General features: G+C 42.5%; 1 protein-coding gene across 4 annotated transcripts in view; it reads right to left on the bottom strand.

Moving 5' to 3' along the window:
• Positions 1-26,859, bottom strand: part of INPP5A (inositol polyphosphate-5-phosphatase A) — a 191,573-nt gene that overhangs the window by 72,579 nt on the left and 92,135 nt on the right. For all 4 annotated transcript variants that reach the window (XM_069020329.1, XM_069020331.1, XM_069020328.1 and 1 more), the window contains exons 5-8: positions 21,894-21,957; positions 18,736-18,839; positions 11,127-11,179; positions 7,304-7,423 (exon numbers count right to left, since the gene is read on the bottom strand). In XM_069020329.1, the coding sequence (XP_068876430.1) occupies positions 7,304-7,423; positions 11,127-11,179; positions 18,736-18,839; positions 21,894-21,957 (341 nt within the window). The remainder of the gene's footprint in view (positions 1-7,303; positions 7,424-11,126; positions 11,180-18,735; positions 18,840-21,893; positions 21,958-26,859) is intronic.

Below are 26,859 nucleotides of genomic sequence, written 5' to 3'. Positions count from 1 at the left end.
GGACTGTGAATTAAAAATAAACCCAAATGTTTCTAGAAAAGGGCAATGCAAATGGCTCAGACCCGGAGAAAATTCACTAACAAAAGGACTAAACAATGCTCGATGCTGAGAAAAGCTCATGAGCAACCAATTCTACATTATCCCTTTGAAAATCACACTATAGTGGAGCACTGAGCTAAGAGAGGGAACAAACGAGGGGTGAGGACAGACATGTTTGAAGTGCTAAAGAGAATTCCAAAGAGCATGGTGATCAAAAAAGTTAAGAGCTGTCAACATTAGGTTTGAACAATGAAAATTCTAGTGGATATAAAAGCAGCAGGACCCATTTCCTTGTTGGAGTGAGAAACTGACTCATCTTGGTTGCATCTGAAACCCAACACTAACGGAATGAAGATAAAGAAGCTCCACAACAGGTGAGGCAGCCACATGGACTGACCTATCCAGCCATGAACAATGTCTGCCCCGCCAGCTGCAACCGCTCCAGCTCTTGCACAGGCAGACCAGTGGCTGGAAGCACCGTCCCTCACATCTGAGTATTTCCCTGTCAGGGATGATCTGTCTTTCCAGGACATGGAACACAGGATGCAGAGCCCACAACCTCCTTCCACAGTGCTCCCACCTTGTGGGAGTCAAAATCTCCAAGGTGGTTACCGGCCTGGTGCCTGTAGGCTCCACTGGCAGCAGAATGGGGCTCTTTAAACCATTCTCCATTTTATAACTATCAGCTCACAGCCAGCATTGTAAATAAAATCACAATAGCAATTTATTTTCATTTCTCTGCAAATGAATAAGAATTGGATCAACAGCCCATATAGATTCTTCTTAATTGAATCATAGCCATCCTAGAAGATATGGCTATAGGATAGGAGATTTGAAAAGACACAGACCACAATGGATGCTGATGTCAGTGTCACCTTTAGCTGGACACTAATGAGTTATCTTCATCCAGCTCCAGGCTCTCTAAGGAATAAATTACAGTAAAGAGAGAAATATAACTCAGTGAGAACGTGATGCACTCTGCACATTCTCATATAAAGCCACTTTCTGAGCAAAATCAAGCAGGCAACAAGTTATTTGCAGTAATTTCTTTTTAAAGAGGCATTCTCTTTTCTTGCATCACGTTTAATTACACATGCTCTCCTGAGAGCAGGACTGTTGCAGCAAACCCAACCTTGCCTGTGCTTACAGAACTTACATTCTACTAGAAAGACACAGCGGCCAACAGGGCAGCTCCAGGAGATCCTGTTAATGGAAAACAGGCAAAAAGGAGTAAAGCCCTTAGTGAAGATGAAGTGGAGGCTCTGAGTGCCACAAGACTGTCATGATGATCCACATCCACACTGCCAGACAGGGACTGTGTGGGCAAAGAATTGGCTAAAACCCCTCCAGGAATCCTCAGAGCTTTACCTGCAGCATTTCTTCTGAAACAGCCACAATTCTATTCCCACTGGCCAGGTACAGCAAAAACTGGCTTAGTGCATCTACTCTATTTTTTCTTTAAGTGACACCTTTCTCTGTGATACCTGCAAGTATCAAAAGGTCTGGATTTTGGATTTCAGATCTTTGCTTCCCAACTGTCCACACAGATTTATCATAGGAGAAAAAAACAGGTATTTACCATTTGAATAATGAATACGGAAAATTTATTACAACCTGTTTGGGTTTTAACGCCAAAAGGAAGAGAAGAAAAAAAAAGAGCTCCAAATGCTGAAAATAACAGAGTAAGGGCAAAATTACTGACTAGGATGACCAAAAATTATCATTCACCTGATACGGAACTACATTTATTGTGTCCTTAAAATTATACTAGTGTATACTTTCCCTTATAATGCATACCAGCACAAAAATACTTTCTTGCTAAAAATGTAACCTAAATAAAATTCACAATGTGTCTGTGCCAACAGGAAGGACACACGAGTTCAATTTTTGACAACTGCATCAAAGATGCCAAAGCTCAAGCCAGCAGAAAAACAAGGAGCAAGGAAAAGTGACTTCGGCTTTATTTGACAGGCTGAAAGTAACAAGACAATTTTGCTGGATTTACTCTTTAAAGAGCATATTATCCAAACACACTAATTTTGAGAGCACTTAACCTTCTTTTAAGGGGGAGAATGACTGAATATTAATGACCTGAGCCTCGGGTGTTTAATGAAAAGCTGTCGATTTGAATGTGATCCAGGGGTTTAAACCTTTGTTAGAAGACATTTGGCTGGAAGGTTTATTTGCCCTGGGAGTGCTTTCTATCTAAATACACAGAAATTTCACTACTCATTTGAAGGCTCATGTTAAAATCACTGTGGCAAAAAACAAATAAAGAAAAAACAAAACCAAAACAAAACAAAAAAATCCCAAGCCCGCCTAAAGCGAGCTGCTTTGAGGATCTTCCCAAATGACCCAGATCTTTAGAGCAAAGTTTTCCTTTGCCTAGAAACTAAGTGGCTTTTCTTTTGCTCATTCAGCTGCTAGTTCTGGGAAAAGCCCAAAGAGAAACATTTAGATTGGAGGGGTCTTTGAGAAGAGGTGACAGTTGACTGATGAGCATCCATAAAATGACAAAGAATAGTTGTGTGGAGCCGGTGCATCACATTGCCTCTCCCTGGGAAACTAATTGCTCTGAATTGTTAATAGTAACATTATTTTTCTGGCAATCATTTCTTTTGAATACTCAAAATGAGCATGAAACAGCTCCTTTGACCGGACATAAAAGTTAAATGTCCCAATGTTGATCAAATTAACTTCAGCTATGTGACAATGGACTATATTTGTGAGAAAATAATGAAGGGCACAAAGGGGAGCTTTATGCCAAGATTTCACAGTTGTAATGTAAAAATGTTTCTGTTGAACTAGGCCAGGGAACATTTCAATAGGAAAACAGAAGAGCACTGTCACTTTCCTTAAAAAAAAACCACATTCATTTTATGGATCTCAATGCTTGAGGTAATTTCAGGAAGTTTAGATGGCTGGCACGCCAAGAGCCAGGGATCAGGCTAACGCCTCACGTCCTGTCCTTCCCAAACTCTCCTTCACACTTTTGAAGGGCCCCATCCTGCAGCTTTTTCCTCATTCCCCAGCCTGGCTATTGCATTCATACACTTCTCCCTATTAAGTGGCTACAGGACATGACTAATATGCCAATATGGTTAATTAATATGACATATGCACAAGCATTAGTTACAATAGATGCATGAAAGATTAAACCAAAATGTAAACTATTTTTCGTCTCACTCTCACCAATAGATTACACCCTCCAACTTCAGAAAATACAAAAAAACAAGCATTATGCCAATAGGGCTAACTGTACATGGAAATTATCCAAAATGGGCCTTGAAGAATTTTTTTTTTCCCCACAAAATATAAAGCAGATGTTCTTATCTCATTTTAAAGAAAATTCAGTTTTACTGTACCGTGTCTACCTGGAACAACATAACTGACTTCTGGGGGCTCGGTTTGGGTTTACATTGGTGCAGACAGAGACTCAATACACACCTCAATTTTCTACATATATGCTGTGTATCTTTTTGTAAAGATACAAGCAAATATTTGTTTAACAAGTGTGATTCCAATCCTCTTGGTCTATAAAGCAACAATCCAACACCACATCTTCTCCCTTGCTAAATAGCAAATATTAAATGCAATCTGGCTCAGCACATACCAGTGAGCTGCCTTTAAAAGTGGTCTTCTTTCTATTTAATTAGTTTTAATGCTATTAAAGCTGAATCACTTCAGATGTAACTTTATTAAAGCTCAACCTTCATTAAAGCTAAAAGAACAAACCTTTCTACTCCCCAAACACTCTATTAGGATTACTAACAGAATTCCCCAGGAGAAGAATTTTAGCACAACTTTATATCATTTGCCCAATGCTTTTTCCTTGGTTTTCCCCCAACCTCCCCTCGCTCAGCAATGCTGTGATGTTGCACAGCTTTTTTGTTAAGCTTTAAAACTTTGTGGCTAAAATAATTTTGGAGATATCAAGCTCCCTGTCAATCTGAACAGTTAAATTCATCCATCCAAGCTTTATTTGCAAACCCTCTTCTGGTTTGCATCCCAAACTGCTGTGGTAGCTGCTGCCCAGATGAAAGGCTGTACATAACTCATGTTTATGAAGATGCAGCGTGAACACAACTGAGCTTTCACTGACTCCCACAGTGACCTAAATCAACTGTGAGAAGGTGTTTCTGTTTCATTCAGTGAAGGTTTAGCTCATTAAACTGTTTTCCTTCTCAGCATTGTTCATTGGGTTTGAACTGCATCGCTGTTAAATGCTCTTTAGCAGTTTAAAGGCTTTAAAGGAAAAGACTTATCAGTCTCTGTTTTTAACAGCACTAAATCTGCATTATTAGTTCATGCAGATAAGGGGATTTGAAAGCTCAGCTTGAAACCTCTCTCTTCTGTATTTATCTGACACTGCATAGTTCCAGTAGCTCAGCTGGAAATGTGTATCTATGAAGCTTTAAAGAGAGATTTAAGCCAAGAAAAGAAGTACTTTTCCCCCTATAGCTTCTCTCACTTTCCCTTTTCCTGCTGTCTGAGGGGAGTGCTGGGGGACAATGGCCAAAGATGGTTCCCAAAGCCCCTGAATGGGGACACTGTTGGTGGCAGCATTCATTCAAAGTAAGCTTCAGTGTATTGTCCTCCCCAATCAGCAGATCAGAATAGAGTGTGCTGGTGGCTGCCAAAAGGTTAGTCCTGCCGATGAAAGGGGCTTCCCATTATTCACTGCGCTACAGAACTCCCCCTTTGTGCCTGCCAGCCCATCACTGCACTGTGGAGGTCCGGATCTGCGGCTGGCTGCTCCCTCAAAATGAACAATTCATCCACGGTGAGCTTGCTATGGCACTGTGCAACCCAAAATCGAAGGGCTCCTTTTCTAAGGACAGGGGAGTTGGGGCAGTTTTTGGCAGTGTCACATTTTAATGATATACCATCGTGACATCCCTGACCCACAGCTGACACTAATACTACAGTGTTATTACCTAACCCTTGCCAGGGCATCGTGGGAGGTCCAAAGTCAAAATTAGCTAATGAAGCACACTGTATGCTGCAAACAAGTGTGCAATAAATAATGCAAAAGGTTTGCACAGGTTTTCCTCATGCAAAGCATTAAAAAAGGAGAGGAGACCAATGAAGCCAAGAAAAAATGAAATAAAAATCCCATACTGCTCTAGACAACAGAACTCAGGAATATGCACTCAGACTGTGCTGAGAGCAGATCCTGATCTTCCTGTGTCCCTGTTCTGTAAATCAGGGATCTTTTATATATTTATATATATGCTACCTATGCAAACCTTCCAGGTGCCTCCAGCATTTTTGAATGGTTTGAGCAGGTTTTGCAACTGATACAGGAGAAAGGCATACTGGCTTTTTCCTGTTCACCCTTGGATCATCCCAAAGGTGATGGTAAATTCCCGTTTGGAGAAATTCCCGCTCAGCCCCCTGCTGGGGGAAAGGCAGTCTCTACTATCCCACCTACCTGCTCTTACAGGACAGAAAACCCACAGAGAGGAAGGCAACTTGAGAGAGGACATGAATGGAAAGGCATTTACACTCCACTACAACAGTTCAGAACCTTTTCCAGTGAAAAGCTACATAGGGAAAAATGGCAATGAGGTATTTTCCAACACATGAACTGCTGTGTTCAGGAGTGTCTGTAACTTCCAGGCTGCTGCCAGAGAGAGCCAGAAGAGCTGACAGCTGCTTGTGGATGGGGATCCCTTACGCCTCTGCCAGGCACAGGGAGGCTGCGAGCAGATGCCAGGCAGCAGAGGCACCGCAGACCGTTGTGGGCAGTGGTTCCCCATGAAGCCAGGCACGTGCTCCCCTCCCCTCAGCCAGCAAGGGATTGGCCCTTGCCAGTGATGTGGCCTCAGCCAAAAGGCTGTGTGGGGCAGCAGGATGGGGCTCACCACCCCTGGTTGGGCTGGGACTCCCATTCCTCACTCTGGGGAAGGACAGAGGTGATGCCGGCCAGGTGCCCCTTGCCCAGCCCTCGCTCCAGGGAACAGCAGCAGTGGTCCCATGGTCATTGGGGGTCTTGTTAAAGAGTCTTCTGAACACAGCACCCTGGCACACGGCCATGGGCTGCTGGACAGCAGGGCTCAGAGCATAAAAACAGCACATAAAGTGCTCTGGTTCCATATTCCTTCGAGGCTCAGCAGTTTGTGTTAAGCACCCCATTATGCCGTGGATTGCAGCGTGTGCCATGGCTGTTCTGAAGAGACACATTGAAGTTCTGTTTCTCAGGCAAACATGAAGCCGACTGGCACCTCCTAAGAGAAATACCTGTTCACTCTGCCAACACACCAATGCCCATGCAGAAACATTCTTTTCTTACTCAAGAGAAAGCTGTCTTTCTCCTGACTTCATAATTAGGACAGCTGTAAATTTCTGGGTATTTTTGGGACTCCTCTGTATTGTACCACTCATCAGATGAACCAGCTCTGTAATACCATTAGAACCCACGTGGCTATTAATACCAGTGGTGACTATACACAAATGCTGTGTTACTGCCAAGATGAACTGCCTGCTGCACCCAGCTGGAGTGGAGATTACAGCACCACCAGCTCCATGTGGAGGGGCCCACATGGAGAGGCTGAAAGACCTGGGTTTGTTCAGGTTGCAGAAAAGTTGTCTACAAGAGGACTCTGTTGCTGGCTTTATCTATTTGGTAGTTAGAGAAAGGAAAAAGCCAGACTTTGGTCAGCAATGCATGCCAAAGATCTGGGCGATGGACACAAACCCACTTTGAAGAAAATTCTGGCTGGGTAATAGGGACAGAAAGTTTCACAGTGAGGATAGTCAAACACAGCAACAGGTGGCCCAGAGGAGCTACAAACCACCATGTTGGAGCTGCTCAAAGCTCAGCTGGACAAGCTGTTGAAACCAGCCCTGCTCAGACCAGGGGGATAAATAAGGGACTTCCATAGGCCACTTCCAACTGGAATTATTCTGTAATTCTGTAACAGAAGATGCACTTGAATGGCAGCTTTATTAGAGTCCACATAGTCTAAAAATAAGCTAATCTACCTAACACATTTAGAAAATAAGTATGATTTCTACTCTGCAGTTCTGGTGACTTCAGAGTGGTTCCCCGAGATCAGTAATTTGGTAATTTGCCTTTGAAGAATAAGTGTCATAAAGTGATCTGTAATCAGCACTGTCTAGAAAACTCTGGCAAGCAGTAACCAGAATAAAACAGTGACAGAATAAAACCCTCTGCATTTCTGTGTGCCATTTGAAACATCTTTCATATGCTGCTTATGAACACAGAGATTGAAAGAGGCCAGGAAAGGCTAATACATACCTATCAAGTACATAGCCAAGAGCCTTATGCCGTATTCCTGAGTAAACCGATGGGCTTGTTTCCCAAGCAATTAAATTGGAAGCATCATGGAAAAGATGAATGTTTACCAAGTCAAAGGCACTATGACAAAAAAAGGAAAAAATAAAATGATTCAGGATAAAAGAAAAAAAACCATTTGTTGCATCAGCAAAGCATTCAACACAGCACTTACTGTATTCACTCTTATGTTACCTTAATATTTACTCACAAGAACTTTGCAGATTAAGCTATCATAGTCAGAAAATTGTCAGAGACTGCCATCAAGATTACAGCTCATCCATAGGTAAGACTCCATCAAGTCTTTTGATTAAAGGATGCATAACATGAAAATGAAAAGCTATTTGTCAGTTACAATTCCAGAAATCGGGTAGTACCCTCTCACTAAAACATTTTTAAAACAAAATTGAATGTGTAAACAACTTCTAGTTTACAAAGCTGCAGCTAAGTGTTGAGCAGAACTGTGGCTTTGCAATAAACATGAAAAGCTACTGAGAGTGTTACTGACATTAAGGACTACATCATATCACTGTGACTCCTCATCTGTCCCTGTCCAGAGAATGCCGAGACATCAGCAGTCAATACACACACCACTTCCAGTTGGGAAGAGGACACCTGCTGCTTCTCTTGTGCCATGCCTGTGAGACCACAGAATCACAGATTTGTTTAGGCCAGAAAAAGCCCCCTAAGCCTACCTGCAGCCTGCTAGCAAGTGCATGGACAGGCTCTGGCCGAGAGAGACATCAAGCACAAACCCCAAGCTATGCTCAGGGAGGTTTTCCAGACCATGGCAGAATTGGGAATGGACCTGGACACAGCAATAAGGGCAGTGAGAACAGTGAGAGCATGGTCAGACACACAGATCACTCAGCACAAAGGGCTCTGCCAGAGATCCTGGTGAAGATATCTGACTCCAGGGAACAGCACATCCTGCCCAGTGAACCCACACTGATGGGGAAGCACTCCCACTAACCTTCTTATAAAGATATAATGATCACATAAATACAAAACATGACAGCTGGAGAAAAACAGTCCTTTCTGTCTGAAGGAGGAACAGAAAGAATCCCTGCAGGACAGGGAGGGTCCCACGTCACCAGCTCACCTCATGTGTAAAGGTATCTGTAACTCACCCCCACGTGTCTAAAACATGCTTGCTCTTAAAACTTACCGATGAAGGACTTTCCACCTGCAACTTCCTTGTCCTTTAATTTTCATCATATTACCTATTCTCCTGCAAATTAGACTGAATTCTGCTCCTTCTGCAGGGTGAACAGATACACAGTTTCCCTGCTGTGGTCAGCCAAAGATTCTCACCTCCTACCAAAATACTTCCACGATTCCTGCCTCTCCTGTCCTCTTTCCAGCGTACCTAGAGCACAGCACTCAAAGCCAAACAGAACACTCTATCACAGGCCTTGGCAGCACTCACATAAATAATTACCATGCCTTCCCCCTTCGTGTCCTTCACAGGATCTATCTATTAACACATCTCAGTAAGATAATAATGATCCATATTAAATTCCTTCTCCCTTGATCCTTTTCTACAGCAGGGGTAATGAGTCAGTTATTCCCAAAATAGTATTGGTGCTTTTAAATTCTCCTCTCAAAGTGCAATGCTTTGCACTTCCCTGACTGTCATCTTCCAATACTACTTCCTCAAAAATATCAAAACTATTCTGGTTTCTGATTCTGACCACTGATTTTCTTGCAAACATTCTCAGAGTTGGTGCCCTACCTAAGTATTACAAGTTCTCTACTCCATCCTTCCCAGCAAATATAAACTATGTATGTAAACTATATTTAAGACTGTAATGCATTCAGTGCACTACCTTGCACCTGTTAAAACAGTAACACTGGGAACTACTGGAATAGAAACAAACACCTTCACCTTATAGTCAAGATACTAAAAAACCCCGCAAAATAAAAGTACATGTAGTTATGGAATTCTCTTTCATTTTTGCATAATGTGAAAACTCATGAGTGCCCCAGGATTCTTTAGTTCTTTGTCCACACTAAAGGTAAGTTAATGAAGAATAATGGGTTTGAAAAATCTGGATTCACAGAGAAACTCAATTGGGACAGACCACTGAATCGCAGAGGAGGAAAAAGGATAGCTCTCTGAAGTCTGTTAAGGTCACTTTTCTGTTTTTTAGGGCGCCCCCTGTTTTTTGGCATGAGGTACATTCTGTAACAATGTTTTCCTAGGCAGGGAAAATGAATAGTTCCCTTTAAGGACTCTCCCAGAAGTAGTAATAACAAGTGTCTGGGCTCTATTTTTATTGACCTATTAGAATGTAGAAATGTATTAATCAAAAGTCATGATTTATGAAACTGGTTTTCATGATTCTGAAAATGGGCAGAACTTTGTTCACATGCACAGAGACTAGGTGCAAACACTCATCACACCCTGAAGAGTTACATTATGCACTCAGACCTCCTTAGGTGTATTTTATAAGCACCTGTATTTTCCATAGTATTTCACTTTCATTCTTCAGAAAGTGTTCATAGTAACTCGCCCCTTCAGCTTCCCATTAGAAACATCCGAGACCTTGTTAGATCATGTGGATCATAATTGCAAATTATTCCAGACAGAACTACCACCATGGCTCAGCTCATTACAGAATAGGAGAAGCCATGAGGCTCCTCGTCCTCACTGCCCAAGACACCCCTGACAGACATGAGCGTGGTGTATGATCTCATCCAAACATCCACTACAGACTGATCCTCCCAAAGAACATCCTTTTTTAATACCCCCCACAAGAAAACATTAAGTTTAAATCTGCCTCTGAAGGACATTTTTTTTCTTGGAAAGGCCTAAAAATAAATTAATGTTATTTTTTCAGCAGAGAGGAAATCCCAGAGAACAGAAGAGACAGAACCTAGAGAAGTCATGATACAAGAGCAAAGGCCACATTAGCATCTGATGTTAATACCCACTTCTGCAGTCATCTACTGCTGGAATCATACCCCACACATATTAATCTGTAAAATTAACATGAATCTACATTATCACGCAACTGCCTGCCCAATTTCTGGGTCAGAAGTCTATAAAAGGAGAAAACCTGATACCTTTTCTGTTTTCACAGGCTGCTTAATTAAATAAACACGCTTATGCCAACACAGCCAGAACACTGTTCAGTACTCAAAAGTCAGCCTATATAAACATTAATGAGATTTCAAAATCCAATTTTAAGATGTGAAACAACCACACAAGGAAGGGAAAAGTGTTCAATGTTCATGTACATGTAGGTGATTATAACATAAGTAAGCAGTAAAGATCAAAACCATGGCTATACGGAAAAAAGCAAGGTTGGATTCCCAGGTAGGCTTAGAGAAATCCGAAGGAGTGCCTAGAGAACAAGCTCTTTTCACAGAAGCCCCAGAGGTGAGTGAGGGCTGCACATAGCCAGGCTGTGGTGCCTGACCCACGGGAGATGCTGCCAAGCCCCAGCAGCATCAGGACTGATGGGAGCAGCAGTGGGGGAAAGTGTCAGCTCCACGCTGTGACTGACTCCCATGGCCTGGCTCACAGGCACCAAGCTGTTTGACAATCCCTGACTGAATGGTCCCACACTAATGCTAAGTGTGAGCATTAACAACACTTCTGGTTATGCATCATTACAATTTACTGAGCACTTTATGTCCAACAGATAATAAAGCAACTGTTTGGAACCAACCCGCTCTATGAACAGACCAATCTACACATGGAAACAGCTTCTTGAAATAGCTGTTAACAAACAAACATAAAACACATGTAATCAGAAACAACTTAAAAGATGCAACTTACCAATCAGTAATACACCATCTTGTTCGAATGAAACCTTTTCTGGACCACTTGCACTGAAAAATAAATGAGTAAGAACCAGTCACCTTAAACAAAGATTACTGCGAAAGTGAAATGTACTGACACAGAGAACAAAATAAAACAGAATTCATTCGTACTCATTCATTATAACCAAGAAGCACTGAACACAAACTGAGGTACCTTGAAAACAGATACTGTGTTTTTTAAGTCCTGGAATTAGTTGTATTTTTGGTCCTGCAGCAGTTACAACCTTATGTGTAAAATTAATTTGAGCCCTGGCAGTTGTTTATAGATAAAAGATAACCAAATATGAAAGCTTCCAAATGGTATTTATGCTTAGCTTAAACCAGCAAATTCTTATTGCCTATGCACAAATGTTTTCTTTGTAATTTTACCTGAAATGTCATCAGAAATTTACATCAAATTAAAATGAATGAGACCTGCTAGAAAGCTATTTCTCTTGCTGAGCCAAGCCACCCAATATTTCTATAAAAGTTAAGAATTTAAATAATGGTAAAAGATTACATTCATCATAACTGCACCATTGGCAAGAAAGGCACAATTCAGCTTGTGCCCTTACATATCATTTACGATACAAGAAGGGGTTTTTCAGCACCACTTCCAAGCCACTGACACAAGCTACAACCTCCCATAAGAAGACATGATTCTGCATCCTATTTATTCCCGGTTAACAATGCGTGTGTGTCTAGGCTGATGTGCTCTGGGAATGAATATTGAACCACACAGGCCTAAATATACAATTTTGTAGCAAAAGACCGTGACTCCTTATTGTGAATAAATTGCCAGCCCCAGCAGAGCACCCCCAGTCATAGGTACCACTCCCCCAAACCTCTGCTGAGGCACTGGCCAGGTATATTTATTCTCCTCTCTACGAACAGACAGCCCACAGTCCTAAATACTGCTGAGATACTGAAGGGCCTCAACAAACCAAACGAGACTTTCTTAAAATGAATCACAGAATCACAGACTGGCTCGGGTTGGAAGGGACCTTCAAGACCATCTTGTTCCAACTCCCCTGCTGTGGTCAGGGACACCTTCCAGTAGACCATGTTGCTCCAAGCCCTGTCCGACCTAGTCTGCATCTTCTGACTGCCCCACAGTGAAAAGGGACCAATCTCCCTCCCCTTCTTCTTAGGCACAAGCATGGTGACTGCAGCCAAGACCAACCAGAAACACCACCATAATAATTATACTTCAAATAATAATCTACTTTATTGCGAATTTTTTTAAACAGTGAAAAACAGCCTCTTCTGCAGGTCCAGCAACCACTCGGGATGGTTGGCTGGAAAACAAACACTCTAATCCTTCCTAACAGGATCCATGGCTGAATCATAAATCCCACAATCCAGTAAGGTCTCTTCTGTGATGCTCATGAGGGTACAGTTACAAGTAGAGATGTCAACACTTATTCAAAGGCAAACCAATGAAAAAAAGCTAATGCTAAAAGCATTCAAAATTGGCTCAAATTTAATCTTGATTTAAAAAAGGAAGCTTTGCCATTTCCATCTTAAAAATAACTACACGGAACTTAAAATCAAGTAGTCCAAGCCTACGATGCGGTCCAAGATAATGTTTTCAATCAAGCTGCCATTTCCCCTTTGCTGTTTTCCTCTTTGGCAACATGGCAGGTACTTCAAAAGATCCAGCACCAAAACACGCCCAACCAGATCATGTTGCTTAGAGTCATGTTAAGCTGGGTTTTGAGCATCTCCAAGAACAGTGATTCCACAACCTGTCTGGCCCATCTTCTGCTGTTTATCCTCATGGTAAAAGCTTTTCTCAGATTAAATCAGATTTTCTCTTGCTGCAACTGCTGCCCCTTGTCCTGGTCCTGTACACCTCCCAGGGGCAGCTGTCACATTCCTTGGAGCCTCTCCCCTCCCTCTTCTGGGGGCACAGACAGGCTCTCTGGTGTCTCCTCCCACACCCTCTGTTCCAGCCCCAGAGGTGCCACTGCTCTGCTTGCTCCCATCTGCCCATGTTTGCCCAGGACAGAGATCCCAAATAAAACCCTGGAGACATGTCGTGGTCTTGGAGTGCCAAACAGATGGAGGAGCCCCTTTCTGGGACCTAGCACACACCAGGATGCTGGTGGCCTTCTCTGTCATCCAAGTACAGTGCTGGATTATCTTCACCGTGCTGTCCAAACAGACCCATGTACTTTGCTGTTTCCTGGATAATCACCTCCAGCCTGTACCACTTTGTGAGGGAGGAATCCAGGGATCCAGCTTGGCACTAAGCTTTGCTGAATTCCATGAGGTTCCCTTCAGCCTGCTGAAGGTCCTCTGACAGGATTCCTGCCCTCCAGCATACTGACTGCTCCCCCAGCTGACAGCACTGCCAAGCTGAACGTGCACTCCATCCTGCTGTCCAAGCTGCTAACAGAGGTGTTTGATAGTACTGATCGACCCCTGAGGAACACCACTGCCAACCAGCTGCCATTTGTCCATCACCCTGTCACACTTCTCAGCTGACTCCCAGTACAGGTGCCACCAACTGGGCTTCCAGGACACTGTGACAGACTGCATTGGAAGGCTTTGCTAGAGACAATGCCTACAGTATCCATAGCACACCCCTTTCTCCATGTAATTGGTCATTCAGGAAGATTTGCTCCATCAGCTTCCAATGCCTGGGGAGATGACACCTGAGAACCTTCCTGAAAATGCCGGTAAAACATGTGTTTTCCCAGCCCTTAGGATGGCAGCAAGGAACCTTGCAATGACACCAGCCAGAGCCCTTCTTCTTTGGATGGGCACTGCCTGCTGTCACAGGCTCATGCACATACACTCCATAAACTAGTTTAGTTTTCTATAACCAAAGTGTATGAGGCCCAGTGTCCTGTTGTCAGTCCTCATTCACTTCTCCAGCAGGATGTGGAATCTGACAGGAACGTGAAATCTAGACCCAGGCACCCACAGGACCCCACTCCAATTCTGTCACTGACACCCCACAGTACCAGTACACAGCATGCCCAGCCCTTGGCACTGCTGCCTGACTCTGTTTAACACAAGCCTATGCTGATGCAAGCCAATAAAAAGGTATTTGCAACACAATTTGTATTTCATGACACCATAAAATACAGTATTTCCTACGAAAGCTTTCCTCACACACATGTGAATTCCCGTTCAAGGGGAGGAGTATGTATGAGAGACCACTTTGCCACCAATGTACTTTAACCATTGTAACTGGAGCTCTGAAACCTCACTACCAGAAATCCTCACCAAAAAAATACAGTTTTTAAAATCACAATTTGAAAACTGATAGTTACATTCTGCCAGCTTTTCCTTTGTGAATAGAGTCCCTGAGGACATTGTGCTGACCTTTTAAAACCCCCCAGAACCACCACCTACATAAATAACCCCTGCTACATTGGGGGAAAGGACCTCCAGGCAGCATTAACATGAAGAGAGAGGTTAGAGAGGGCTAATGTCAAAAAGCACTGTGAGCAATAAGTAATGCACACAAACCATGATTGATAATGACCAGCACAGAGCCTTAATTCATCTTTTCTCCATCATTTTACTGAGGGGGACCATATCAAATTAAATAGTGACCCAGAAAGGGTTTATTCAACCATACAAAGCAGGGCATGAAGGAAAGACATATTAAAGTGGTGATGACTGCAGTGTAATTGCAGCTCCTTAAAGGAACACCACAGCTCAGAGGGAAACCTGAAACAGGAATCAGCCAAATACTGGCAGCAAGAGCAACTCAGGCACTGAGCAATATCCAGCACTGACAAGCCTTCATTGCCGGGGTGAGAACTCCTCCTTCTCAGAGCCTTACACAGGAGCCCATGTCCCCCGTGCTCACAACATGCTCAGTGTTTAACTAGATAGGAAACAGAGCTGTATTATGGCGACTTGCCATGAAAACAATGTAGAATGTCGTTTCTACCTCAAAATTACTTCCTTTCTTTCCTTAGACCAGTTGCTTCAGTAACTATTTGAAGTCAGCAGCTCCATAATGCTCCAGACTGAGTTATTGCCAAAAAGCAACAAGTGGTGGACAGAACCATGAGGGCTTGGGCCATTTACCTGGCCCAAGGAGAAGGCAGCACAGGAGACTAGGGAGGAGCTTAAGCGTACACTGGAAAAGGTCACACAGCTGAGGCTGAATAAAGCAGGAACACCTGTGCCTCCGTACTGTAAAATAACACTTATTTCATTGTGCAGCTGGTGTACTACCCCACCCCAACCTGCAAACTACCTTTAGCTACTTATAACTTGAACACATTTAATTCCTTTAACTCCAATAAATATTTCTGTTATCAGTAACTTGTCTATTTAACATTAGGAATGCAGAAGTTAGCAGGCTTTGGGCCTAATGCAGCCCAGGAGCTAGAGCTCAACAGCTCTGGTATGAAGGTATCATCCTTACCCTTAGATATACAGTGCAGCTGAACAATGTGCCTTATGTATTTTTGGATCATGTATGTGCTTTAGTATTTCTAAATGAAGTATTTGGAAAGCGGAAAGTTTTGGAAACAGAATGCAAAGAAGAGGTATGGCTTGGGAAAGAGGAAAGAGAAATTTGCTTTTTATTGCAGATTTCAACGCAACAATCTTTATTTTTACTTTAACAAATAGTCACTAGCTGATACACCATCTGTAAGCCAGCATAAAACCAGGTGGAGATGACATAGGTCATCTTATGCTCTCAGAGAGTAATCTACATTTTAAAATAGGAAAAAAAAATCCTACTTCATGTCCCAGAAAGGGGATACCACATCTTTCACCTTACATTATTAAGTCTCTTCTCAGATCCTCTGTTAATAGGATTCCTTTAGCCAGCAGATGGATTGTGAATACAGGCAGTTTCATCTACTAAAAGACAACATAAATCATAATTGAGAAAGGAGAGACCGCAGTAAGGTTATCACCATACAGCCTCCTCCATGAAAGGTTTGCATTAAAGCATTAGTGAAATTAATTCATCTTTCATAAGAGCTTTGAGCAGTATCTGTGATCTATGATAACAACCAATTTCTCACTATGAGAAAAAAAAATTACTCAGGCCTGATAGACTACACAAATCTGCTTTTTTTAAAATGGCCTAACATTATCTAGAGTGTTGCTCCCAGAGGCATCATTTGAGGTTTATGCCTTGCCAAGAGGACCCATAAATCAAGGCAGAAAGTTTTGTTAGTTTTATATGCAGTGGGCTGTAATTATTTTGAATTGCACTATGCCTCAATCACTGTAATTACTTTTAGATCATCCTTAAACAGCTGCAATAAAAAGAAATCAGTCTTAAACCATTTCTCACACAAAAAATTGCAGATGTGATATGAAAGGTCTGGCTAAAACACACAAGAGCATGTCAATGCAATGTTTGGGCAAATATACTGCTCCTATGTTCTCCTGGGTCAACCCAAATTTCCAAAATACACATTATTTTGTGGCCTCTTAATTGCTGTTGTTATTTTTAACATTTGTCTAGGTAGAAAACATGTGATAGCAAGATTAATTTTAGCTTTACATATAGAAAAATGCATATGAGAACCAAAACTATCTCCCTGTTGTTTTTTGCTGTTGCTGTCTCTGTGTGTCTCTGACACTTTTTGGTCTCCAGTCCCAAACAGAAACAGTGTAGTCTAAAAATCACTGCAATTATTTTCTAACTTTTCAAGTCACATGAAAATATACTGGGTTGGCACATGCCAGGGTGCAGACCAGGTGAGCACACAAGTTACAGAGCTGCAATGCAGATGCAGCTGTTATTCACATCACTGCAGACCTGGAGAGCCCATGTCCCTTTCCTCTCCTTCTGTGTGAAGCTCTGCAACAGCACGGCCCCAGTCTGTTCCATGGGTCTGGCTGCAACAGCATTCCCAGAGATTGTGTTGGGGGCAGGAACAGAACTGAACCTTCAAGGTGCTTCAGAGATTTGTTTGTCACTTAATTGCATGTATTTGTGGCTTTTCTCCTTTCCTGTTTCATCCTCCTCCAGGTAAACTCTACCCCTGACAACAAAAACACGGAGGTTTCTGCTTAGAACAGTCGTTTAAGGCACTGGAACCAATGGGACCAGTATGAGGGTGCCACAGCCTCCAAAGGCTGCTCGTCGGGTTCCAGACCCCATAGTCCCATCCCAAAAGCAGCACAGGAGGCTGTATCGAATGGGGGGCTGCAGCTGCTAATGCAGATCAATACCTGATCCCTGAGCACCCACAAGGAACAAACGCCATTCCTGCTCCACAAAACTGTGTGGGAAAGCCCCAAGACTCAACCATTGCTCCGAGAGACTGGGAAGAGTTGTTGATACAAGAGTGGTAATAAACAATGCTGAACAAGTTACAGCTTTGCCAGTTTCACAATGAAGCAAAAGCAGAAGTAAAGGAGGAAATAATTCTCCCTGGGTATCAGTGAGCAATCCATAGCTTGTCCTAGTGCTGTGAGGCACAATGGCAGCACTCACTGTGCTGTGCAGTGCTCTCAGCACTGCAGTCATGTTACTCACAGCACTGCCAGTCACCCACACTGCTACAGCCAATGGAGGGGAAAAACAAACACCCGGGGAACCGTCTCAAGTTCCTGCAAAATGATGTAACAACTTCAAAGAAGTATTTGAGATGTTTATTCACAGGAAGTAAACGCTTTGCAAAATTATGTCAAAGGCACTTTTCCTTCCAGTACTGAGATACAAAAATAAATAATTTAGCGTCAAAGTCAAGAAAAAGAACAACCTTCACCCTATCAATCCCATAACTATTTATGCAATGCTCTGCCAAGCACACAAGCATTATGTAAATATCTTTTAAGTGTGTACATTTACAAATTCTAAATTAATTTTAGGAGTTTATTTAGTTCTTCCTTTTACTAAAGTAGTGACATGCCTGTTTGATCCACAAATGTTACAGGAGTTCAACAAATTTATTCAGTTGGTTTGAAGAAAACATTAACCATTAAACACTCATGTTCTAGACGTTCTTAAGAAATTAAAACTGAGAAAATTAAAGGAGACATCAAAGAACAGAGAGTCTACACTTGCAGCTGCAGTGGAAGAAACCCCTCAGTTCTGCTTGTGTTTCTGGTTTTGCCAAGACCTTCAATCGCAAACCTCCAGCACTCCCCAGTTCTTCTGAGAACAAGCATAAAAGGAGTCCGAGGGCAGCCCTAGAGGACAACATCAGTGTGTGTTTGAGTCAGGCAGGCCCTTGCACCAGTGCCAACTCCCTTTGCTGGCAGTCGGTCCCGGCCACGCTGGCAGAATCCACCGGTACAGAGCCGTGGCTGCGGAATGCGCATGGCAGCGTCTGGCCCCGCCAAGGAGCAGGGCTCCCTCAGACAGCCCTACCACGGCACACTGCACCATTTCTTAGGCTTTAAATGCACAAAGGAATCTTTTCATCACTGTCGTCACCCTTCACAAGGATTTCCTGCTGGAATTTGGTACATCATGCCATGACTTAAAACACACATTACAGGTGTCAAGAAACTGTCAGAAAACCAAATAAAATTCCAAGATTCCATTCTGCTCTTATCACTGAGAGGAGCTGCTCAAGAGTAGTCAGAGAAAATCAGAATCAAACCCAGTATTTGGGAATGCTTCACAGTTCTGTACATACCTCAGGGAAATAATCCTGTGGAAACTTCTCTTTTTCCAGCATGGGCGTGCTTTCTAAAGTGTCTGAGTAGATTTCTTTCCCAGTAACCTTTTTATACTTCTTAGCTAGGAAGAGAGATAAACCAAAATTAACATACATAACTTCAACATTATGAGCATCTTCTCACACTTACTAGCAAAGAAGCAGCATCTGCAAAACAGCTGGTAAATCAACAGGGTCTTACCAAAAATGTGCAAGCACTGACTTGTTCTGGGGGAAAAGAAACACCCCTTTTTATATCAGACAGCTTGAAGTTACACAGTTATGGTATTGTCATTTCTACTGTCCAGAGCCCTATAAAGTGCTGGAGCTCTAATCATGAGCCTGGTCTCTGTGCAGCCTTGCACTTGAATCCCACCTCAGCTGCTCTGAGACCCTGAAGCCCCCAGCTTCCTTCAGATCAACCCTTTCTGGCCATCAGCACATGAAGCATGGATTTTTACAGCTGGAATGGGTGTTGGATTTGTACAAGAGGCTCAGTGGTGATGCACATCACTTTCCAAAGTCTCTAATGAACAGTTTCATCATAGACAAAAACCACACAGACTCCTATGGATCTACTCAGCTCATGAATGAGAGGTTCTCCTTCTTGATCCACTTCATCCTTAGTTTCTCATCTGAGGAGAACAATGTACTGGCATATCTAAGGTGAGAACCTGACTTAGTTTTAAAATAAGAGCAGCAAGATAAACAACCACTTAAACTGACTTAGTTTAACTCCTCTGACACAGGAGCTTGGGCAGCTGACATACAGCTGCCGTTATGCTGGACCAGCAGTGCACACAGGGGCAACACAGCCTGTCTCCAACTAAAACCAGGTCTACTCCATTTCTGACTTCATGCCAGAGAACAAGATTCTTTCTGTAAACAGAAGTGGTCAACTGGAACTGGCCTAAACCCCCTCTCTTGGAGGACATCCCTTCAGAACACACAGCTTGGCTCTAGTTTAAATTGTAAGCGAACTTTTGGGCCTCTGACCAGTGAAAACAGCCCAACAGATCTAAACTATAGCAAATAGTATGTGAGGCTGCAGGAGAAAACTGTTCTTATTTAAAAATGCAGATATGCCTTTCTGAGACCTGAAAAACAGGGACAATCTTTTTTTTTCCAGTCTGTATTCAGTCACATCCAACTGTGCAGTGAATTTTGAAAAGCAACAGTGATGTTCCAGAAATATTGAATTGTGTATAAACATCTATTTTTTGCATGCTTTTGAGTAGAACCAGAATTTCATAATGATTTTTGTGCAGAGAATGTTTGTATCCATTTGGATTTTTCTTCTGATTTAAGAGTTTAATACACTGTGAAAACGTCAATAGTCATGAGAGAAGAGGCAAGTTTTACATTTCCCCTGAACGATGGGAGCCTTTGGGGTCATATTTTACAAACCCTATGCTGGGAGATGGATCTGCTCTACGTTACGAGAACAGCGTGTGACTTACAACACCCATTCACCCATTTCCTTGGATTTTTATTAAGAATTTTTTTCCTTCTAAATGATGTTTGGGCCAAACACATCTTTATGAGCATGGTTCACATTCCAGTTGGCTCTGCTAAGGTTTTGCCAAGCAAAACAAAGCAGTGACCATTTAAAGCATTTTGTTTCTAGAACAAGCATCTATTTATTGTTTTCCTATTAATTGTTTCCTCTATACTTTTTCCTCCCATTTTCTCACTTTTAAAAAATTCTTACACTTTATTTTAAAAGCTATACAGTAGCAAATAAGCTGCCAACAAAGGACTAACAAATTCAGAAAGCTCCTCTTTTCCTAAAGCAGCTGTCATTTCCCTGTCAGGTATTGCTGGAGCAGGACATCTCCCGCTGTGACCACTGGGAGGGACCTTCAGGTGGCATCTGGGGCGAAACTGCCACTGTTCCTCCAGTGCTGATGGGATGAAGCTGCGGGCTCAGGTGTGCTGAGACAGTTCCCATATCATTGGCACACAAAGCCATTTGCACGGCAGAGTGAATAAACAGCCACAGCAGAGGACTGCAGACTGTTCCACCCGGGGCGTGGGGACCACCTGGGAGCCCCCCAGCTTCCTCTGCATGGCCAGCTTCCCCCAGTGTCCCCACCATGTGCACACTTCATTACTGAGCATCTGAAAAACTGCTCTTGTCTGGGACAAAGCCTAGGTACGACCTCTCTTAGGAGTGCTCCCACATGGTTTGTCAGAAATAAAATCACTCTGTCTGTGACATTATAGCAAAAATGTTCCTTCAGGACTGAAAGCAGAGGTAACAGGAGGACTTATGTTGGCTAAGTCTTGCACATACACAGAACTACTGTTCAAACATTTCAGCGCAGGAAGACCCTGTACCCTCAATTACATGAGCAGAGAGAATCTGTCCGCTGGGAACAAAAATAATGAATCTATATAATTAGGACAATTAGTTCAGTCCATAGTCACCATCATTTCAACAGTGCCTCACATTAATGGGACGCTAGAGGTAGCATTAATGTGACTCAGCTCGGTAAGCTAAATGAAGCTCAGGATATTTTTGTATTAAATATATACAGTTCTCAACTGAAATAATGTAAATTTTATACAATTTTTTCTACATTCACCTCAGGAAGCATTCAATAATTTTCTATATTTTTCATATTTAACGTATATAGCCTAGCATTACTTTCCAACTTGTGAGACATAGCAAGACCTCCAACCTGAAGGATCAGTGTGGGTTAAAAGAGTGCCACCCTCCTACTGACCTGCTCTGCTCCCAAGTAATTTAAGCCATAAATCTACCTCAGCTGCTTTGCAAAATGACCATCACTGCTGGACAGTTAAGGTCTTGGTCCTGTATCTGATCTACATGGAAGAACCCTGTGGCCATTCAGAGTTCTTCTGAAATCCTCAGGGATCACTATGGACCTTAAGGTGCATAGGAATGATTAATGCTCTGGCTTGCAACCTGTGGCTGGTTCACTGACTTCTTCTGAAAGGTCTATAAAAGGTAAGAAAAGCAACACCTGTCACCAAGGGACCTGCCTGCATTATACAGGAGTCTGTATAACATGAAAACACTGCCAGGTACCACCATCAGAAAAGAGGATGGAAAAGCTGCCTTGATGTATAAAGCCAAATGACCATTAAAAACATTTAGTTCCTTTGCTTACCTTTAAAATCAAACTGGTAGATGTTTTTCAAAGATTCATGAAGAAAGTAAAAACTTCCTAGAGCCTGTAAAAAAAACAACAATAAAACATGAAATTATAAAAATATATACTTTGGCTAATGAAACTCAAAAGAGCATCAGGCTTTCCAATTAGAAAAAAACCTCAAACTAAAGAAATTAAATACTAATAAATAAAATGACTGATGTTTACATTTTCTAAGATCTATGAAAATATTAATTTCTTTTGCTGCTTCTCTGAAATTTCATCAGTCTTTATAAAGATGATCTTTAACAGCTGACTGACCATGATAAGGGCCCTGACAGGTGTACATTTAAACACCAAAGGGATGGATGTGATCGGTGGCACAGACAGATGTCTGAGCCCCAAAACCAGACCCTCAATTCTGTTATAAAAACCTGACAATTTTTCCTTCACTTTCAGAGCAAAACCAAAGCTTTTAGAGTCTGTGGTACAGGAAACAAGGGCAAGTTTGAAGTTCTCTAACTTGCACCTAAAGCCTCTGCAGAAGAGGCTCCACGACCTCCCAACACAGCCTGACGTGGCTTTTCCCTACCCTGAAACTTAAATAGCTCCTCAACAGGGACAACCCCACGTGCTTTCCCACACCTCTCCACATGCCCCTTCTCCCGGGGCTGCCCAGCTGTGGTGCTCAGGCTGACAGTCCCTTCCTGGCTCCATTTGTGTCATGGGAGCTTTGCCACGATGACACACACAAGTACCGTGAGCTTGCAGCTTGCTTTGACTTCTCCACAGACATATCATTTGCTGCTTTTCCCCAGTTAATGAGAGGAAAATTACATATTAGAAGAGAGTAAATGAAAATCAAGTAAGAGAGAAAAAAACAGGGCAAATAGATTTTATAGTGAAATATTAAAAAAAAAAATTATAAATTTAAAATGAGAACATGATGAGCCTTTAAATACATCTGAGCACTGAGCAGAAACTGAGAGAAAACCAGCCTGTTACTGGATAAACTCTCACTGAGAAGAATAAAAGAAGCAATGCATTAACCAAAAAGGATGATTTAGTTTCATTCCATCTTTTCCTCTCCGGCAACAAAGCCCCTCCCAGCACAGCAGTGCTTGGTTCAGTGACTGCTGCATTATTTATGAGATGCTGCACATCCAGAGATTAGACATTTGCTGATTTGTCAAAAGCACAAACATGAGGTCCGGCCCATCTCCTTGGCTATTAGTCCATCCAACAGAAAACACTGCTGCATGTTTAATTGATGAGTACATGTCCCTGTGACCCAGGCAGATTCCTTCGGGCCTTTGGGTTTCTTTTTTATAACATGAAGGAGGTGAACAAGGAACTGCAGGAGACACTCCTGTGAAGGACTCAAGGTTAAGTGTGCTGCAACAAGGACACAACGCCAGGAAAAGACAAATCCTGGTACCAGACAAAAACACTGCCCCCTGATATTCCCATCTGGCCCATCTCTTTCTTCAACGCATAGGGCAAAATCTGACATATATAAAGGTAACATTATGCTACACAATAATAATACTGTTTAAGAACTCAGTATAAGGATACAGCTTTTTTTCTTACATGCCCTTCAGAAGAAAAAGGAGCCTTGGCAAGCACCTGGAAAATACCATTCCAAATGCCTCAAGTCTGAAAAATTTAAAAGCAAATGAAAAAGGGATCTTGCAATGGGAAATCCTAGGCTATGGCAGTAACACATGGCAATCCAGCCTACCTGTAACATCTAAGTGATGTTTTTAAGCGAGCTTTTCTTTTTTCCCCACAATGCAGGACAGCAGAATCATGCTGTGAAGGGACCTTTGAGGTCTCCAGGACTGTCACTGGGGTTGCTCAGGGCATTGCCCAGGAGGTTCAGAACTCTCCTGAGGTGGAGCCTGCATTCCCTTCTGAGCTATTGCTCCCATGTCTGACCACCCTTTTGGTAAGCTTTTCCCTTCATTCTCATTGGAATTCCCCAGGTGACAGCTGAGATGAAAATCTATGACTAAGTAAAAAAAAGTATTTGGAAATAGTGACCTATCCAAATCAGGCACAAATAATGTTAAAAAAGGTGACAATTTAAATCTAGGTGACAGAATTATGAACTCTGAAGCTTCTCTATGTCGCATATCAACAAGTAAACCAAGAAAAAATCAGATGCTCTAAACCTCGTTTCACTTAGGGTGTCATAACTATTAAAAACAGTACTGCCATTCACGCTTAAGCTACAACTTCATTTCTGAGTGTCACAATTTTGCTCATTGCTTGACTTTGTACAACTTTAATCTCATTTTTAAAAATTCATTTTTAAGACTTATGCAGCAAAGTTTGGTTTGATAGTCTACAATTATGGCACTGAGTATCAAGTACTAGTGCACAATGAATCTGTGACAGTGATGAAGTAACTCTGTCAAGTTTCAGGAACTGATACCACTAACATTCAGAGAGGCTTGGACTGTGCAATTCCAAACACTCCACTAAAAAGAATCAAAACTATAATGGAAAGGAAATTATAGCTATTGCTATTGTTTGCTATTGTATCGCTATTCCGCATTGTTACAGACTTAATCAGGCTTAGGTACATAAATGTAAACTTGTAAAAATGATGGAGTGCACTTATAATTCCCTGCCCTAACACAATGAAATATATAAAACCTTCCAGGGCCTACTGCCTAGGCCCTTTTGTTGAGGCGATTATGTTAATTCAATTTATTTCTCATAAAATGTCAGTTTAACAATAAAGTTAAATGAGATTAATTTAAAGTCTAAGAGCTTTGCTTTATTTTCTTATTTACATTTTCAATACCCTTTGGAAAAAGCAGTACTGGTGTATACAGCAGCATCAGCAGATACAATATCTAACTGATACAACACAGGAACACAATTACAGATTATAAACCACCCAAACATCTTAAGTTTTAAACACCTCAAACATAAAGAAAGAAAGCTATTATTTGTTCCACTTGAAAGGTTGCTGAAATGGATGACTTCTGCTGTTAGCACAAATTCCACACCACCTCTAAGTCGGTGCTTCTACTCAAATGGAACCTCAGCTGTCATCTTGTGCACTGTCCCTCCCTTCCTTCCTCAGTTACAGTGACATCAGTGGCTGCGCCACAGCAAACCAGCAGATCCGGGAATACTGCAGCCCTCTTCACCACAGCCTTTCTAGAGCAGAAACCTGGTAAACAACACTGAGGGCCACTGAGGTTGACTTCACCACACATCAGGGATGATGCACCTTCTGCAGCTGTGCCCCTCCAGACAGTGCTGCAATCACCCCCGAACAGATCGTTCTGCAGACTTTCATCTCCAGCATCCAGAGCACCCTAATTTCTGAGGTCAGGGCTCAGACACAGCACAACACTTCTCACCAGCTGCTCTGAACCTGAGCGGAGCACTACTGCCCCAAGGATGCACAGGGGGTGGCACATGCTCTGCTGCACCAGATGTCTCACTGGAATGAAGTGCAGGCAGCAGCCACAGGCTTCTCCGCTTGATCTTCCAAGCAGTCTGCAAACAGACTAGTCATGAATTCTATTTCAGTAGCCTTATGGCAGAGTGATGAATGGATAGCTCACAGTTAGGCTCAGATCAGAAAGTTCCCAACTCATCAGGGCAACCTGGCAACCCCTGAGTCTGTAACCATATCATGATCATTGTATTCAGTACTACCAGAAGCTTCTAGACCAGCCCAGGTCTGTCCTGGGCTATCCCCAGGGATACAGGGACAGCACACGTTATTCCCAGGACTGATCAGCCAGGTGAACTGGGAAGAAATTCTTCCCTGTGAGGGTGACAAGGCCCTGGCACAGGGTGCCCAGAGCAGCTGGGCTGCCCCTGGATCCCTGGCAGTGCCCAAGGCCAGGCTGGACATTGGGGCTTGGAGCAGCCTGGGACAGTGGGAGGTGTCCCTGCCCATGGCAGGGGTGGCACTGGATGGGCTTTGAGGTCCTTTCCAACTCAAACCATTCCACGATTCTATGAATCCTTGATTTATACCTTACTAATAAAGTCAGGAGCTAACAAGACAGAAAGGACTTCATCAGAGCCTGAGGTGCCCAGTTACACCCAGAAGTACACAGACCCTTCAGAGCAACACCTGTGGCCATGAGGAAATACCACACAGTCACTGTCAGTAACTCAGTACCAAAACAGAAAGTCAGGTGGCACATCATGAACAATACTCATCTGTAGCTTGGCCAAGTTCTTTAGAAACACACAAGATGGTAAAACTGATTCTTCTGCTGTCCCCCCTGCTCACTATAACCAACAGCTTGGCTTTAGCACCCCTACCATCAGTCAGACCAGCACATAATCAGGTAGGTACAGCAGGGAAAATTTCCTTTGTAAACTCTGAGGACTTCTTTCGATATCACGGTCACTAACTGCAGAGTACACAGGCAAACACGTCCTGGCTTTTGTGAGAATGGCCCTTACGGAAATGCTCAGGAGCTCAGGGAAAGGCCAGGCATTTTATCTCAGGCAATGCTGCTATTAACAAAATGCTTTTTCCGGACTGACAGAAGTACCTGGCTATTCCTACCATGTCTGCGTGTGGACCTGTACTGCAGCTGTAGACACAGAGAGCAACATTTAACCTAAGGTGAACACATTCATTAGAAGAGCTTCACATCTCCCCAAAAATGTATTATGGAGAAAAAACCAGGCATCTTCTCCCTGTTAGCAGACTGCAGTTGAACATTCACTGCATTTAATTGGGTTCCAGAATGATACTCATTATGGTAGTAGAGATTTCTTTCCTTATTCCATACAGAAAGACTCATCTGGGAAAACTAGAGTTGATGGCAAGAGAAACAATTGGTTCTGATGGATTACAGATCTGGCATTATTAAAAGCACTATTCCTTTAATTATACAGAAATTTTGCCACAAAAGTTTGAAGATTTAAATAGCTATCTTTTTTTTTAAACAGTTAATTGGCATAATTTCTTTTTAAAGTCCACCATTTCAACTGT

The sequence above is a fragment of the Aphelocoma coerulescens genome, chromosome 6 (assembly GCF_041296385.1).
Source record: "Aphelocoma coerulescens isolate FSJ_1873_10779 chromosome 6, UR_Acoe_1.0, whole genome shotgun sequence".
In the NCBI taxonomy this organism is placed as follows: Eukaryota; Metazoa; Chordata; class Aves; order Passeriformes; family Corvidae; genus Aphelocoma; species Aphelocoma coerulescens.
The sequence above is the reverse complement of the archived record's forward strand: the minus strand, read 5'-3'. Positions and strand labels throughout refer to the sequence as shown.